Genomic DNA, 14,928 nt, shown 5'->3' with positions numbered 1-14,928 from the left:
CATCACTGTAATTTTTCCAACTCTAAAACATCCACATTTAGTTGTCTTTCATCATAAGTATAATTATATTGCAATGTCGACCTTACAGATATCTACTTTATTAAGTTGATCCTTAAATTCGTTAAATATCCTTGTTGAAAATGATGTAGATGTTGAAAATTTTTTCACGAAGTACTGCCAAATTGATAGGTTTTGTTATATAACAGCTTTTTCGTAAATTTTAAAATATTGTTTTAGATACTTGTGTATAAAAATGGTAAAAATCGCTAAACGTCTGTTTTTTTAACACCTTTCCTAGAAACTGACTTAAGTTACTGCAATATACAAAAAAAAGCTACACTTTTCACCTTTAAAACAAATTTTGATTTTTGTCGATCGGACAAAAGATATCGAATTTTTACTGCCGATCTGATAAAAATTTTTATTTTAAATTGATGTCGCTTGCGTACATGATTTTGAAAATCACCGGTTGCTTCTAGCGTTGTTTCTGAAAAAACGATTCACTCTACATAAAAAGTAATAATAAACATTTTTGTTTAAATTATCTTATTTACATACATCTCTCTTTTTTATTGAAAACTTTTTTTCTACGGCGTACCTACATATTGGTAAATCGATTTTTTCCGTACTTCTCACTCTACTAGGGAGGATATTCGGGAGAAGCCTTGGAGTTAAAGTAGTAAACCTTTTTTTGCATCTTTTTTGGTCCCAAAATTTAAATTCTCATCCAAATTGAGCCTGTTCCTATCATTATTTATGTCTGCCTGCCGTTAAATTCTATGTTAGAGGATGAAAAATAAAATGCGCGTGGGCTGGTTATCTGGCAACAAAAGAACTGGTCTTCTGGAAACAAAAGAATAAAAAAAAAGATGATTCTAGAATGAAAAACAAGGAATGTACAAAGTAACCAAGGATAACCAACATATGGACCGACCATTTGAAGAGTACACATAACAAGTAAAAACTAGGATAAATCAAAAGTAAAGAAACCTGCAAAAAACTTAACAGAAAAATTAAGTACGGCGGCGAACACGAATCGCACGATCATGATGATAAAATTTAATAAAACATGTTTTAAATACATATTTTTTAATTATTAAAAGTAAAAATTGGGGTCCAGCGCCGATATCAAATAAGCCGAGACGCTTTTTGATTGATCCTGACAAATTGTGAATTTTACATAGTAATAACAATCGTAAAATGCTTACACCGTACCATCATATAGTGTTATAGTGTTTAATTTATTTTGCATCGAAGAAATAAGATCTGTGAGTACATATTATATTATTATTAAAGCAATCATCAAAGGTAATTACCAAAACCTAAAGCGGAACAGATTCGTATTTAGGATAATTAAATAGTAATTAAAAATGGAATTTGATGTTACTGAGAATAACGATGAATTATCTCAATCTACTTCACAACCACCTTTACCTTACTCAGCTGCAGCCAGTAAACAAAAAGAACCAATCTATCTATCCAAACTACAAGCAATAGCTTTTAATTCTCTTAATGTCAAATTAGAAGAATACTTGTTAGTGATAGGCACTCTAGTTAGTTCTAAACATATTCTTTTTTCATCAAGAATCACCACAATCGTATCTGTATTTATTTCTCAAACAAACAAATCGTAGATGATTTTTTGTTTCAAACAATGGAGGTTTCATTACTGTAAACAATATAAAAATTTAAGTCCGTAGACTAATTACTCCATTAACTATCGAATTTTCTTAACCCTAGAATCTATGTTTCCATTGCAAACAATATAGCCACATTTCCAGTAGTTGCTCAGGAACTGTACATAACTCAGATACAGCTATCCCAACTACTACATCTTCAAACAGAAATATATCTACTACAGTATCTTCAGCAGCAACGACTGTTATTACACCTTCTATATCGAGTACCTCTACAAATATATCAAATACCTCAACGTCATCTTCAAAAACATCATCTACAACCCACTTAATAACGTACGATACATCGACTACAGTTAATACAATATTAGTACTGTCTAAAACAAATATTGCCACGTCACCAACCATATTATCCCACACAAGCATTACTAAACAGTTTTTAATTTCCAGTCTACACAATAATTCTGTCTCTCTTAATGAAAATTAAGACTGTCCGGCACCACAAGAATTTAGCATATCTTTCTTTCTTTCTTTCTTTCTCCCCTTTCATTTACTGTTGTTTTGCTTCATAAATTTTTCTTGTTATTCTAATTGGATTGCATCCTCATCAGATGCCCATACCAGTTCATTTGTCTCTTTGATATTTTGTTCATTATCGGTTCCTGGTTGGCCATTCTCCTAATAGTCTCGTTGCTCAATCTATCCCATTTTGTCTTTCCAACTATCCTTCTTAGATGTCTCATCTCCATTGCGTTTATCCTGCTCTTATGTTTTTCCAGAATTGTCCAGTTTTCACTTGCATAGAGCACAGTCGTTATCACTATTGTGTTATATATTTTTATTCTTGTTTCTCGTGCAAGTTCTGTTTTTCTTATTATTGGGGCTAACACATAATATAACTTGTTTGATTTCTTTGCTCTATTTGTTATTTCCCAGTCTATTTTTCCGTCATTAGTTAGGGTAAGAGCACCAGTTATTGGCCTCTTAAGGAGAGCACGTCGATATATCTATGAAATGTTTTGTCACTTTGGCCTATTGTAACTATTTTTAACACCATGGAATTTTATTATTATTTCTACATATTGCAAAATTTTATTACGTTAATATTTCATGTGTGAAAATATTTTATATGTGTTCTTTTGTAAACGTGCAAATGAACCAGTTATTGGCCACTCTGTTCCAGTTATTGACACCATATGTGTTAGTGATTGGCCATCATTTTTTAAAGAGATATTTTACCAAATAATTCGTAAGTTAAAATAGATAGATAGGTAGGTGTTTGGGTAAGCAAGGATTTTGTGATGAATGTGGACACAAAAAAAACACATGTCAAAGTAAACTTTTATTTTTTAGTTTGGCAAGATTCGCATATACTTGATCTGTATCGCCATAGAATCTTGTTATGCAAGTTACATGATATGTTCTAAGGCACATTTGGCATCTAATGCCTTCTTTACACTCTGTAATATTTAGTACACATAGATAACACGCACCTTTAGTAACTTTTTGTTTTTTAAAATGTGATGGAATGTTTGATACCAAGTTTTTATTTTTAAATGATCTGTATTATCATCAAATAATTTCCGTTTGGGTACAATTTTTTTCTCAGGGCTTGGAGATTTAGTGTGGGCGAGAAATATTTGCGGAGATAATCTCAAATTCACTTCTGGTGTAGGTGAATACTTGAAAATGTCAATATTATCTTGGTTATTCTCTCTATTTTTTTTCCATTTTTTCATTTTCTATTTTTCTTCTATCTGATGAAGTTAGAACAAATGGAAGCTTTTGAGTTTCCTTCTTTCCTTTTCATGCTGGAGTATCTGACCATATTAAGTAAGTCGCAATCGATTTATTTGTAGCATTTACAGATATATTTTCAGAAATGTTTAGGGATTTCTTGGGTTTTTTGGTTTTTTGACCTTCTTTAACCGTTTTCGTCAAACTTGATTCAGCTTGATTTGTATATTCTTGTATTCTTTGCATGTTGAAAATTTCATTCTCAGGTACCATCAAGGTTTCGTTCTCGATTTCAGGAATGTTTACAATTTCAGTATCATCTATTATTACAAGTATATCATTTATATCGAAAATTACTTCACTTGTGTCTAAAAATTTTACTTCTTCGTCTAAAATATTTTCTTGTTAGTCGTTTGTAGAAATTTCTACCGATGATTTTTCTGTAAATGCTGAAACGATTTGTTTCAATATTTGGTAATCAGATTGAGTTTTACAATTATTTCGACATAGCTCTTTAATTTTGTCATTGCCAACTATTTCACAATATGTGCTCATCCAGATTATCTTCAGTTTCAAACTCTTTCCCATGATATTTTGAATAGTCAAGAGCAGAAGAATTCCAAGGAAATATACCGCCTGCCCTAAATCCACTTCTGATAACATCTGGATTTAACCTATCTATAGCAGATTTTAAAACAGGGGCAAACTGTACTTTCGTTAACACTTTTTGGGGGTTGTCTCTCCTAAACTGAAGCACAGCTTTGTTCCAAAAAGATTTTAGAGGCTTAAATGCAGCCACATCCGCTGGTTGCAATAATCTCGTGGCATTAGGATATAAAGCTACTAAAATAATTTTTAAATCTGTACAAAGTTGACTTGTCTGTACAGTTAAATGGGTTTTATGCCCATCAACAAAACGTATCACCGGACGTGTAATATTATTTCGATCTAAATAAGGGTTAAATATATTTCCAATATATTCATAAAAGTTTGTGTTGTCCATCCAACCATTTTCAGTTAAACCAATACCCCACGAATTCGGCACAGCACTTAGTATATCATTTGGCAATCTTTTATGGGAATAAATTATCATAGGAGGTAAAATATTGCCTATTGCAGAAAATATAAACATAACTGTTAAGTTAACCTTTGGGTTATGTTCAATTTCATAGACGTTTCTGGAACCCTTCATAGCCAAAACCTTTTTATTTTTGGGACATAGATAAAAACATGTCTCGTCACCATTGAAGATTCTTGTTGGGTCTTGAAGAACGTCTGAAAGTCCTTTTTTATTTAGATAAGATTTTATGTTGTCAAACCATTTGGTAATATCCCTTTGGTTAATGTTTGAACTTGCTGATGTTACTCCCTCTGAAGTCCTTAGCGAAATGTTGGGATTGCGCTTTAGAAATGCTGATAGCCATGTTCTACCTGGTCTATTTTCAACAAATGGATTAACTCTAGGGTTACTCTCTAAAAATGATTTAACACAGTCCTTAATGTCGTCAACACGAACAGGAAATCCTCTATTTTGACAATGAAAAATCCAGAGTTTCAGTTATTCCTCTTCATCCTTCGAAAGAAATAGATCTGGTCCATGGGTTATCTTGTAATGAAATTTTTTACTTTTCCGGTAACCTATAGTGGCTCTGGGAATATTAAAAATTCTTGAGGCTTCTCGCTCACTCATACCATTTTTAATTAACTCTAACGCTTTTTTAACATCGTCTTCGGAATACTTTTTTTTATAATTGTTTTCAGTTTTAGATCGTTTTGGCATATTTTCTAAAACAATTTATAATAACTAGTTATTGGCCACATATAAAACACTAGTTATTAACATATGTCAATCACTAGATTCTCACAAAATCTAATGTTTCAGTTATTGGCCATCTAGGCCAATAACTGATACATTGATAATTTCATGCATTAGTAGTTGGCCACCTTAAAATTTACGTTATTTGTATAAATAACGTTATATTCGTTATGCAGTTTGGAACAGGACATACACTATATTCTCACAAAAACATAAAATATAAAGTAGAAAGTAAATTGCAGTATATAGTACTTACCGACCATCACAAGTTTCTATAGGTAAATAACAAAATTTTGGTTGCAAACTAGCGGCACAGAACAGTGTCTCATTCAACATCGAATACTGACTAAAATTTAATGGTTACCTTGAAACTAGATGTGTCATACTCTAGAAGACATGTTGCCAAACTTAAAAAAAGTAGTTAGAATTAACAAAATACCAACATTTTCCTAATTCTAATCAAAACATATTAGTAGGCCAATAACTAGCACATGGCCAACAACTGGTGCATTTACCCTATATATACTTCCCAGGTATTCGTAAGTTGTTACTATTTCCAATTCTGAGTTTTTACATTTTATCTTGATTTGATTATCTTCCTTATCTCCTTTGCCGCTTATTATCATTATCTTACTTTTTTCCTCGTTTATCTCCATTTTAAGTTCTTCTATTTCTTCTACCCATATATCCATTAGTTTCTGCATTTTATTCTCAGAATCTGCTATTAGTACTATGTCGTCTGCATACATTAAGGAATCTATTGTTACCGGTTGTAATCTGCGGTAACCTATTATTGTCTGTAGTTGATTAGTTCTGACTCTATTGTTTCTTATCACTTTGTTCATTACTATTATGAATAGCAAATGGCTGAGACTATCTCCTTGTTCAATACCTCTCTTCCAATTAAATGCTTCCGATCTTTCCCCTGTTATTTGTACCCTTCCTTTTACCTCTTTGTAAGTACTTTAGAATTTAGCATATCAAACGAGAAAAATACATCAAAATCATCCTCCAACCATCCAATCCAATCCTCCAATCATCCAAACTATATCTGAAGCAATAACATCCCTCATTAAGACATCAACTAGTGACAATGTATTTTCAAAGCCAACCCAGAAATAAAAAAGAATAAAAACAAAAACATCGACAGTCTCTTTGAAATCCATAATTCAATGAATTAAAGAATTATTCGATTCCGAAAAACAAATATTAACCTTCGAAGAAACAGTTAATTCATTTGAAAACATTCAAGGAGCTAAATATGTTATCAGTGTTACAAATAAATATACCTCAGACACTCAAGCATTTATACAACTCTTATTCAAAATCCACTCATGTATATCCCAGCGTCCACTAAAATTGAAATGTACAAAGATAAAAAAGAAACTGACAAAACAACTCGAACGAAAACTTAAATACGAAGGTGAAGAACTCGACACGGATACGTTGAGTGAGTTATTCCAGGAATTTAACATTTAATTAAAACAAAATAAACATTCAATTTATTATAATGGAATATAAATGGGTTTTATATCCATTATGAAATGCTAAAAATTTTAGTTAATGATTTTTCACCTGCTATTATACATTTAATAACTTTTCAACTTTTTATAAAAATAGAAACTATCAGGAAAAAGCAAGTGGTGGAGTGGTTATTTATGTTAATAATAAATACCCTTGAAGCACAAACGATTCCCATCGAAGCTGTAGCCGTCTCAGTTAAAGCTTCCCAATGCATTAATGTATGCTGTATTTGTGTTCCCCCAAAGGCAGTCCTCTCAGGCACTCATCTCACAAATACCTATGCCCAGGCTAATATTAGGAGATTTTAATAGTCACAACCCAACGTGGGGCTCAACGAATTTTTATACCAAAGGCAGACTAATCGAAGAACTGTTAACAACAGAAAACTTAAACATTGTCTATGGTGGACGACCATTTAGATATAATCTACATAATGGTGCAATATCGGTAATCGATCTATCGATTTGTGACCCAAGTCTTTCAATCGCACTCAACTGGGATCCTTTACACTTTTTATATGGGAGCTACCATAACCCAATAAAAGTATCTGTATTTTCTGATAGCATTACCTCTCAGTACCAACCGTCCGAAAATGTAACCTGAAAAACGCTAACTGGAATAAATACGCTGAGGCCATAGAAATAAACATAGAATCACTAGACACCAGTTTTGACAACACTGATATAAACGAAACTCTAAATATGTTTACTAATATTATTATATACGCGGCAGAAACACATATTAGGAAAAACAAAAATATTAAGGAAACACAGACCTCTACCATGGTGGAACACAGAATGTCAAAACGCAATCAAGCAATATAAAGTATCTTTGAACAAAATTAAAAAACATAATAACGCAACTAACATCATTGAATACAAAAAACAGAGAGCATATGCTAGATATATAACAAAAACTGCTCGAAAAACCAATTGGAGGAATTTTGTCTTAAATATGAATAGTTCAACAACTTTATCTACAGTCTGGCGCAATATTCGCAAAATATCAGGAAAAACAAATTTTATCAAATACCTTTTTACTCAGAATACTAATTTAATAACAAAACCCAATTCCAATTTATAGTCACTCTTTATATGTCATCTGTCCATCTCATTGGGAGTCGACCTCTATTTTTGTTAGCTTGTATTCTGGGTCTCCATTCCAAAATTATTTTTGTCCACCGGTCATCAACTGATCTTGCTACATGACCTGCCCAGTTCCACTTTAGTGTTGTTATCCTTTCAATAACGTCTGCTACTATTGATCGTTTGCCTATAGTAGCATTGGGTATTCTATCACGTAGAGAAATCCCTAACATTATTCTCTCCATTGCCCTTTCCGCAACTTGTAGTTTACTCACTGTTGTTAGTGTGTGTGTTAAGGTTTCTGCGCCGTAGGTCATCACTGGCAAAATACACATAAATCACGAGGCAGAAACACATACAGGGAAAAACAAAAATATTAAGGAAACACAGACCTCTACCATGGTGGAACACAGAATGTCAAAACGCAATCAAGCAACATAAAGTATTTCTCAACAAAATTAAAAATACATAATAATGCAACTAACATCATTGAATAGTACAAAAAACAGAGAGCATATTATGCTAGATATATAACAAAATCTGCTCTAAAAACCAACTGGAGGAAATTTGTCTTAAATATAAATAGTTCAACAACTTTATCTACAGTCTGGCGCAATATTCGTGAAATCTCAGAAAAAAAAACTAATTTTATTAAGTACCTTCTATTGCTCCTATTACTAATAGGTAATAACAAAACATAATGAAATTGCCAATGCTTTTGCTACATATTTCGTACGACCTGATAATATTCCTTTTATATTCTTGAAAAAATGCCAGACAGCGCTAAATGCTTTATTCTAAAAATTTTTAATAGAATATGGTTAAATACCTAATGTCTTTTGAACTTCCTGGATCAACTTAATAATTATACCTATTCTCAAACCTAACAATGCACGAACTAAAATTTCTTCATATAGCTCTCACTCACCAATGTAATGTGCAAAGTCATGAATGTTGGAAGAAAATCACCTTCTGGTAAACGAGCAAACTGGATTTGGACAAAACCGAACTACTACTGATAATCGTTATGATATTTTCAGAACACTTCATATCTGGAATTTTAGAGGTTAGGTATATCATTAAATACATTTCAAATTTTCTTAAACAACGAAATTTTCAAGTAAGTAAGGGGTAACAAATGGCACCCCTTACGGATCTGTAATAATTGCAGCGATATTTTTAGTTGCCATGAATAATATTATACCATCAAAATTTAGCTTGGTTCGTGGCAGATTATATGCAGATGATCTGGTGTTAACCTCTTCAGGGAAAAATGTATTCTCAGTTCAGCATCACATACAAACCGCACTTCACGAACTCGAAAACTGGTCAAACAAAACAGGATTTCAGTTTTCACTCAGCAAATTAACGTGCTTCTTATTTACAAAGAAATATGATCCAATTAAACCACAGTGATTATATAACCAAATCTTAAATTACGCCAATGAAATTAGTTTTTTAGGAATGATCTTCGATACGAAACTATCATGGAATAAACATATAATGCAAATTAATAAAAAAACATGCCAAAATGGAATCAATATTTTGAAAACTCTTTCTAATAAAACTATGGAGCGGACTATAACTGCTTAATCCATGTTTATAAAATCCTTATAAGATCTAAAATAAACTAGGGTTCCACGGTATATGTATCTGCCAAAGATTCTATATTACATCACCTAGCTTTTATTCAAACTACGACATTAAGAATAGCTACAGGAGCATTTCGGACTAGTCCAACAGAAAGTTTGAGAGCAGAAACTAGAGAGACACCGCTTAAATAAGAAGAATGCATTTAACTCTCACATATGCATTTGCCGCTAATTCTAGTCCAAACTAGATACAACATATTCACTGATCGTTTTAAAAACTTATATATACTAAAAATAGGAATAACCACCTAAACAGTTAGGCAAACTCTTATGGCTTTACAAAATCCGATACCAAATGCCTATTCCAACTTCATAGGAATTCCTCCTCCTTGAAAAATAAGCATTTTTTAGTCAGACATATTCTTAAATATATTTAGAAAGAACAATACTCCCGACTCCTTAATAAAAAATACCTTCATCAAAAAACAAAATTTTCTAACTTCTATCACGCCACTAAATTATCTACCGGTGTTAAGACAGCTGCCGTTACTTTAAATATTACACTTAAGTATAAACTACCATCCTTAAGCTGCATACATATGAACGAGCTATGTGCCATCTACCAAGCTCTCACTCATATTAACTCCGGTAATATATCCTAAGCTCTTATAATTACCGATTCCTTCAGTTCTATCAATACCATTAACCAACTTTACACAACATATCCAATTGCTCTCCTTATTAAAAATAACTAGCTACCATACAAAGCAGTAACCATACTGTACAATTTCTATGGAATCCCTAAGATATTGGACTTCAAGGAAACGAAGAAGCGGACTGTATTGCCCAACAAGCAAGAAACAGTAACACCGCGAGTGAGGTGAGCTAAATGAGAAAATTTGTGAAGTGAAAACATGTCAAAACCGTGGAAATGTCAAATTTCCAACAGGGCTCATCAAGTCGTTCTTACTCGACTTCGTTTAGGACATACCCGACTTACCCACGGGTCATACTATATAATCGTATAATTGGCCACACTAGTCCTACTTTATGTGACAATTGTAATGTTCCACTCAGTGTTAGGCATATACTTGTAGAGTGTCCAAGATACCAGTTGCAAGACAAACCAACCACATCATCGGATCAAAAAGTGAAATCTTGGGAAAAAAATGTAAAATTGAACAATTAGTAAAATTTCTTAAACACATTAATGTACTTAACAAAATTAAATGTTTATAAGTCAAATATCTCATGTATATGTTTATACCCCAATACCCCAATACACCAATACCCCTTAATAAAAAATTAATACTTGTAAATAAAACTACTATAGGCATAATGTATGCATATTTTGCCTTTTTGTTAGTCCCTATAATCCGATGTCTACATTATAAAATTGGCCGATTCAACATATTTGTTTAGAATTTTCTTAGCGCTAGGGAGAGTAGTAGTTTATTATGTGTAAAAACTATTTAATACAAGCAGCCTTACATCTACAAAGTATCTACTATAAACTTTTGTATGTTTACAAAATTTTGAAACTAGACTATATAACAAATACTTTATGTGTATTGTCCTGACCATTACTCCTTATATGAAAATTGACACACGATCGGTGGATTATATTTACCCACCTAGACATACCTATTGTGAAGTTAGTTCTAATAATGTTCGATTAAAACAAAAAATAGTTCGAAATTGGTTGAAAGAGGAGAAGTCGTCAGTATTTCAATTATTGACTGCGTAGTTTATTTACACTGTTTATTACACCAAAGAAGAGCAATACTTTTGCACATAAAAAGAGTAAAGTAATATATCAGAAAACAATACTATTGACGTAATGACCGCCAAATCCAATTTACTGAAAGAGATATCACAAAATGATTTTTACCCCAAGGTGGAAATAACATCATTCAAACATACCTTAGTGATCTGGAAAACATAAAAAAGAGAAAAAGAAGAAAAACGCTGGAACAGAATATCACCGCGTTGTTGACCTTCTTTTCCTTCAATATTTGATTTCACTTATAGGGCAATATATAATAAAATTTCTTTGCTTGCGACTTTCCATTATATCCCAATGTGACATTTTACCAGACACTACATAGGTCGGGAGCTACCAAATAATGGTGCATAACTCCTATAAAAAACAAATTATCAATCATCGTTTAAACAAAAAAGTAATAGATAAAATAATATTTTTGACGTTTAACTAAAATACAAAAATTTATACAAATAAAAATAACAAAATAGGCATAATTTTTAAAAGAAACCACACAACAAAACCTTTCCGAAATTCAATTCTATGCAAGGGTGATGACAATATTTTATTGAATCAAAATTTTTATTGTTTAATTGAAAAAGGGTAACCTATTTTATAAAAATATATCAATTCAAATTCAGTAAAATTGTTAACTCGAAGTGTTAATTCCAATGCAAATTCAGTAAAATGTATACAGAATATTCAGATACATAAAGCTATAAGTACCGAAACACTAACTTCCTGTGATATTTTTCATATTAGCACGTTGAACGCCGCGCGAATCATATACGATTCACGCCAATTTTACTTACAGGCCGCGCGAATCACAATTGCTTCGCATGTATTGCACCGCCACTCTTAGGTGATTCGCGCTGCAATGATAAGTATATGGAAGTTTGAAGTTAGTAGCCCCCTCAACAAATATTTTTGATTAGCACGGCCCTGCAAGTAATAAAACGTACTCGAGATTGCCTAACATTATGGTTGTTCATTTCTGCTCTTTTACACCAATATGGACTCTAGATAATATGGTAAATAAAAGGTAATAGACACATTAGTTTTACATAATGCTTTATTTCTTCAACAATATAAGAAACTGTTCACTAGGAGAATAATATAATAACACCGAAATAGTGTTTGTTTGTATAGGAAGAAGTATCGCATTATAAAACGCCTATATAGTACAATTGTGGATATTGGTGTGAAACAACTTACACAATAGAATTTGTCACATTGAACAAATTTCCATCTAGTTTGCATTGCTTTGGAAGTCGCGTACTTTCTGTTGAACTATTCGGACAAATTCTTATAGCAATATACGCATCTGCGACGATTCTTTGTTTCAACTTCTTCCAAAATAGGCTTTTCCCCAGACGAAGATCTTTCCTTGGGTTTTATTTGCAGTAAATCTTTTGCTATTTCTTCTCTGAACTGAGTTATGGTAATATTATAGCCTGTTACTTTTTTATATAATATGAATGCGTTTGGAACTGTTGATCCAAGGAGAATTTCAATGGCCATTTTCCGATACCACTTTATAGTTCTTCTAAGACATAAAGGATAAGCCTTTATTTGGTCGAATAAATCTATAAAACTTTTGTTTTTATTGTAGTCGATGACAACTTTTGGCTTTTCTTTCACATTTCTTGATGATACTGGTAGCATTATTTCCATATGTTTTGTTGACAACATCAGAACCTCGCGTTTATCACACCACTTTATTACTACAACTCCTAAGTCACTTTCTGCACCAATTACCTGCCTCTTTTTTAGCTTTTTTTCAATATTATTTTTTGGATTTCCCTTTTGATTTCTTCGCAAGGTTTAAACAAGGCGTGTTTGTCGTTCTAATAATTTATATGCTATTTTAATACTCGTGTAATAGTTGTTACAAATACAGTACGACCGCAGTAAAGAAGCCCGTCACATAGTCCTAAAACAACCGAACTGAGAACACTAAGTACACTATTAGTTTTCTCAGTACCACAATAGATTTTAAAGGCATAAGTGTACCCATCTTCTATACACAATTTAAAGAATTTTACACCAAACTTATGCCGTTTATTTTTGATAAATTGTAGGAAAGATAGTCGACCACTATACAAATGTTACCAGACGGCGTTATAGAGTTTAGAAATTTTTGTCGGATGTGATCTATGAGCGGTTTTATCTTATACAATCTTGTGGAAATATATGAATTTTCGTTATCAGTAAAATGCCAATTATTCAGAAGAAGTTCAAATCTGTTTCTTGACATGACTTGTTTTATTTCATTTAAGTATAGCACATTAGAAGACCAATAAGAAGATTTTCCGCAATATCAGAGTTTATTTTTAAATTATTAGCAAGAAGCGGCAATGTTTTCAAATTGTTACCTGTGATTGCACTCCACTGTAAATTTCTAGAACTCGTATCTCGAACAAGTATCTCATCTGACGGCAAATCGCTGCTCCAATGTAATTTATTTATAACACCCTCAATTATTTCATCGACGTGAGAAGAATGACTTGTACTTGGACCTAACTCGACAACTTGCCTGTAGCTTTCATTTACCAACCGCTGTTGGTTTCTTTCTTTCTACTTTCGAAGCCAAAAAATGTCTTTTTTTGTACGACGTACTTTTTTTTCTTCCTTACAGACGAGTAATGTTCAGAAGAAAAGGTATCACTATCACTATTTACATAACTTTCCGATGAATATCCGAATGTTTCTTCATCTGATAAAATTTCGTTCATCATTTTTTTAAGTTGAATTTGTTTTTTTTTCGTATCCGTCCATTTTAGATGCACAATTTAGTACACTTATTTGGACAACGAAGCGAAATGTACTGAATTCTTGTAATATAAAGCTATGATTAATCGACTACGAGCGACAAGTTGATTCCTGTCGGCGTGGATCACGGGTGGGTTGCGCGACCTCGAAGAGAGATTTGGTACTGGGGGCCGCGTGGTGCATACTTGCTTCGCGGTTTAAAGTACGATTTGAAAAAAAAAATATTGATGTAACATGTTTATGTATGGAATATTCATGAATATAAATATGTTTTGAGTAAAAAATATTCTCGGCCCCGAAAATCATTTATATTATATACATTACGGCGTTCAACGTGTTAGATCGAAAACATACAGCCACAAAACCACGTACGGTTATTGTGACTGGTCATCAAGCTGATTGTATGGTTAGTTCTTGGTATTGTTTTTAATATGTAAATATTTTATAAAATATTATTTTATTATAGGGTAGAGTACCATAATGCATGCAAATGTTTAATAAATTCAATCTTTATAAAATTAGAACATATATGTATTTATAATTTATTCTTTATTGGGTATTATTTTGGGTCCATAATTATTGGAGTTAAATTAAAATTTACTATATGCTATGTAAAAATATAAAATCTATGGTTTCTATTATCTAAAATCTAAAGATTTGACATCAAAATCTGAGGTGTACACCATTCATTACAAGTACAAATTAAGACTGCAATGTAAGACTGCAAATATAAAATACAGATACATGCTAGGTTGTAAGAAAAAAGTTACTACTTCATAACTTTTTATATTATAAAGAATATGTGACCTTTAATGCATTTAATTAATAGTCATATATAGATGAAAATAGTATATTTGATGATGTATATTATTCACCAAAGATGAACTAAATCATACGTGTGAATAATGACCATTATAAGTAAATAAAATACTATATTAAATTTTATACACGACTTTTGGGTCTCGCTCATTTAGAAGGTATTTTTCTATTACTCTCGCTTTTA

At 32.0% G+C, this 14,928-nt stretch overlaps 1 protein-coding gene across 1 annotated transcript; it reads right to left on the bottom strand.

The window, feature by feature from the left end:
- Positions 1-3,912: 3,912 nt before the first annotated feature.
- LOC140433841 (uncharacterized) lies at positions 3,913-13,891 on the bottom strand. Its single transcript, XM_072521817.1, has 2 exons — positions 13,711-13,891; positions 3,913-4,847 (listed from the first exon to the last, which is right to left on the bottom strand). The coding sequence occupies exons 1-2, from the start codon at positions 13,889-13,891 to the stop codon at positions 3,913-3,915; spliced, it is 1,116 nt and encodes a 371-aa protein (XP_072377918.1).
- Between the last annotated feature and the right edge of the window lie 1,037 nt (positions 13,892-14,928).

The sequence above is a fragment of the Diabrotica undecimpunctata genome, chromosome 2, assembly GCF_040954645.1.
Source record: "Diabrotica undecimpunctata isolate CICGRU chromosome 2, icDiaUnde3, whole genome shotgun sequence".
Classification (NCBI taxonomy): Eukaryota; Metazoa; Arthropoda; class Insecta; order Coleoptera; family Chrysomelidae; genus Diabrotica; species Diabrotica undecimpunctata.
This window is presented reverse-complemented; position numbering and strand designations above follow the sequence as displayed.

Excerpts from the sequence above, each read along its gene's own strand:
- LOC140433841 (XM_072521817.1), bottom strand. The coding sequence starts at position 13,891 with ATGATGAACGAAATTTTATCAGATGAAGAAACATTCGGATATTCATCG. Across the intron at positions 4,848-13,710 it reads AAAGAAAGAAACCAACAGCG|AGAGTAACCCTAGAGTTAAT; the intron begins GTTGGTAAATGA and ends AATCATTTTTAG.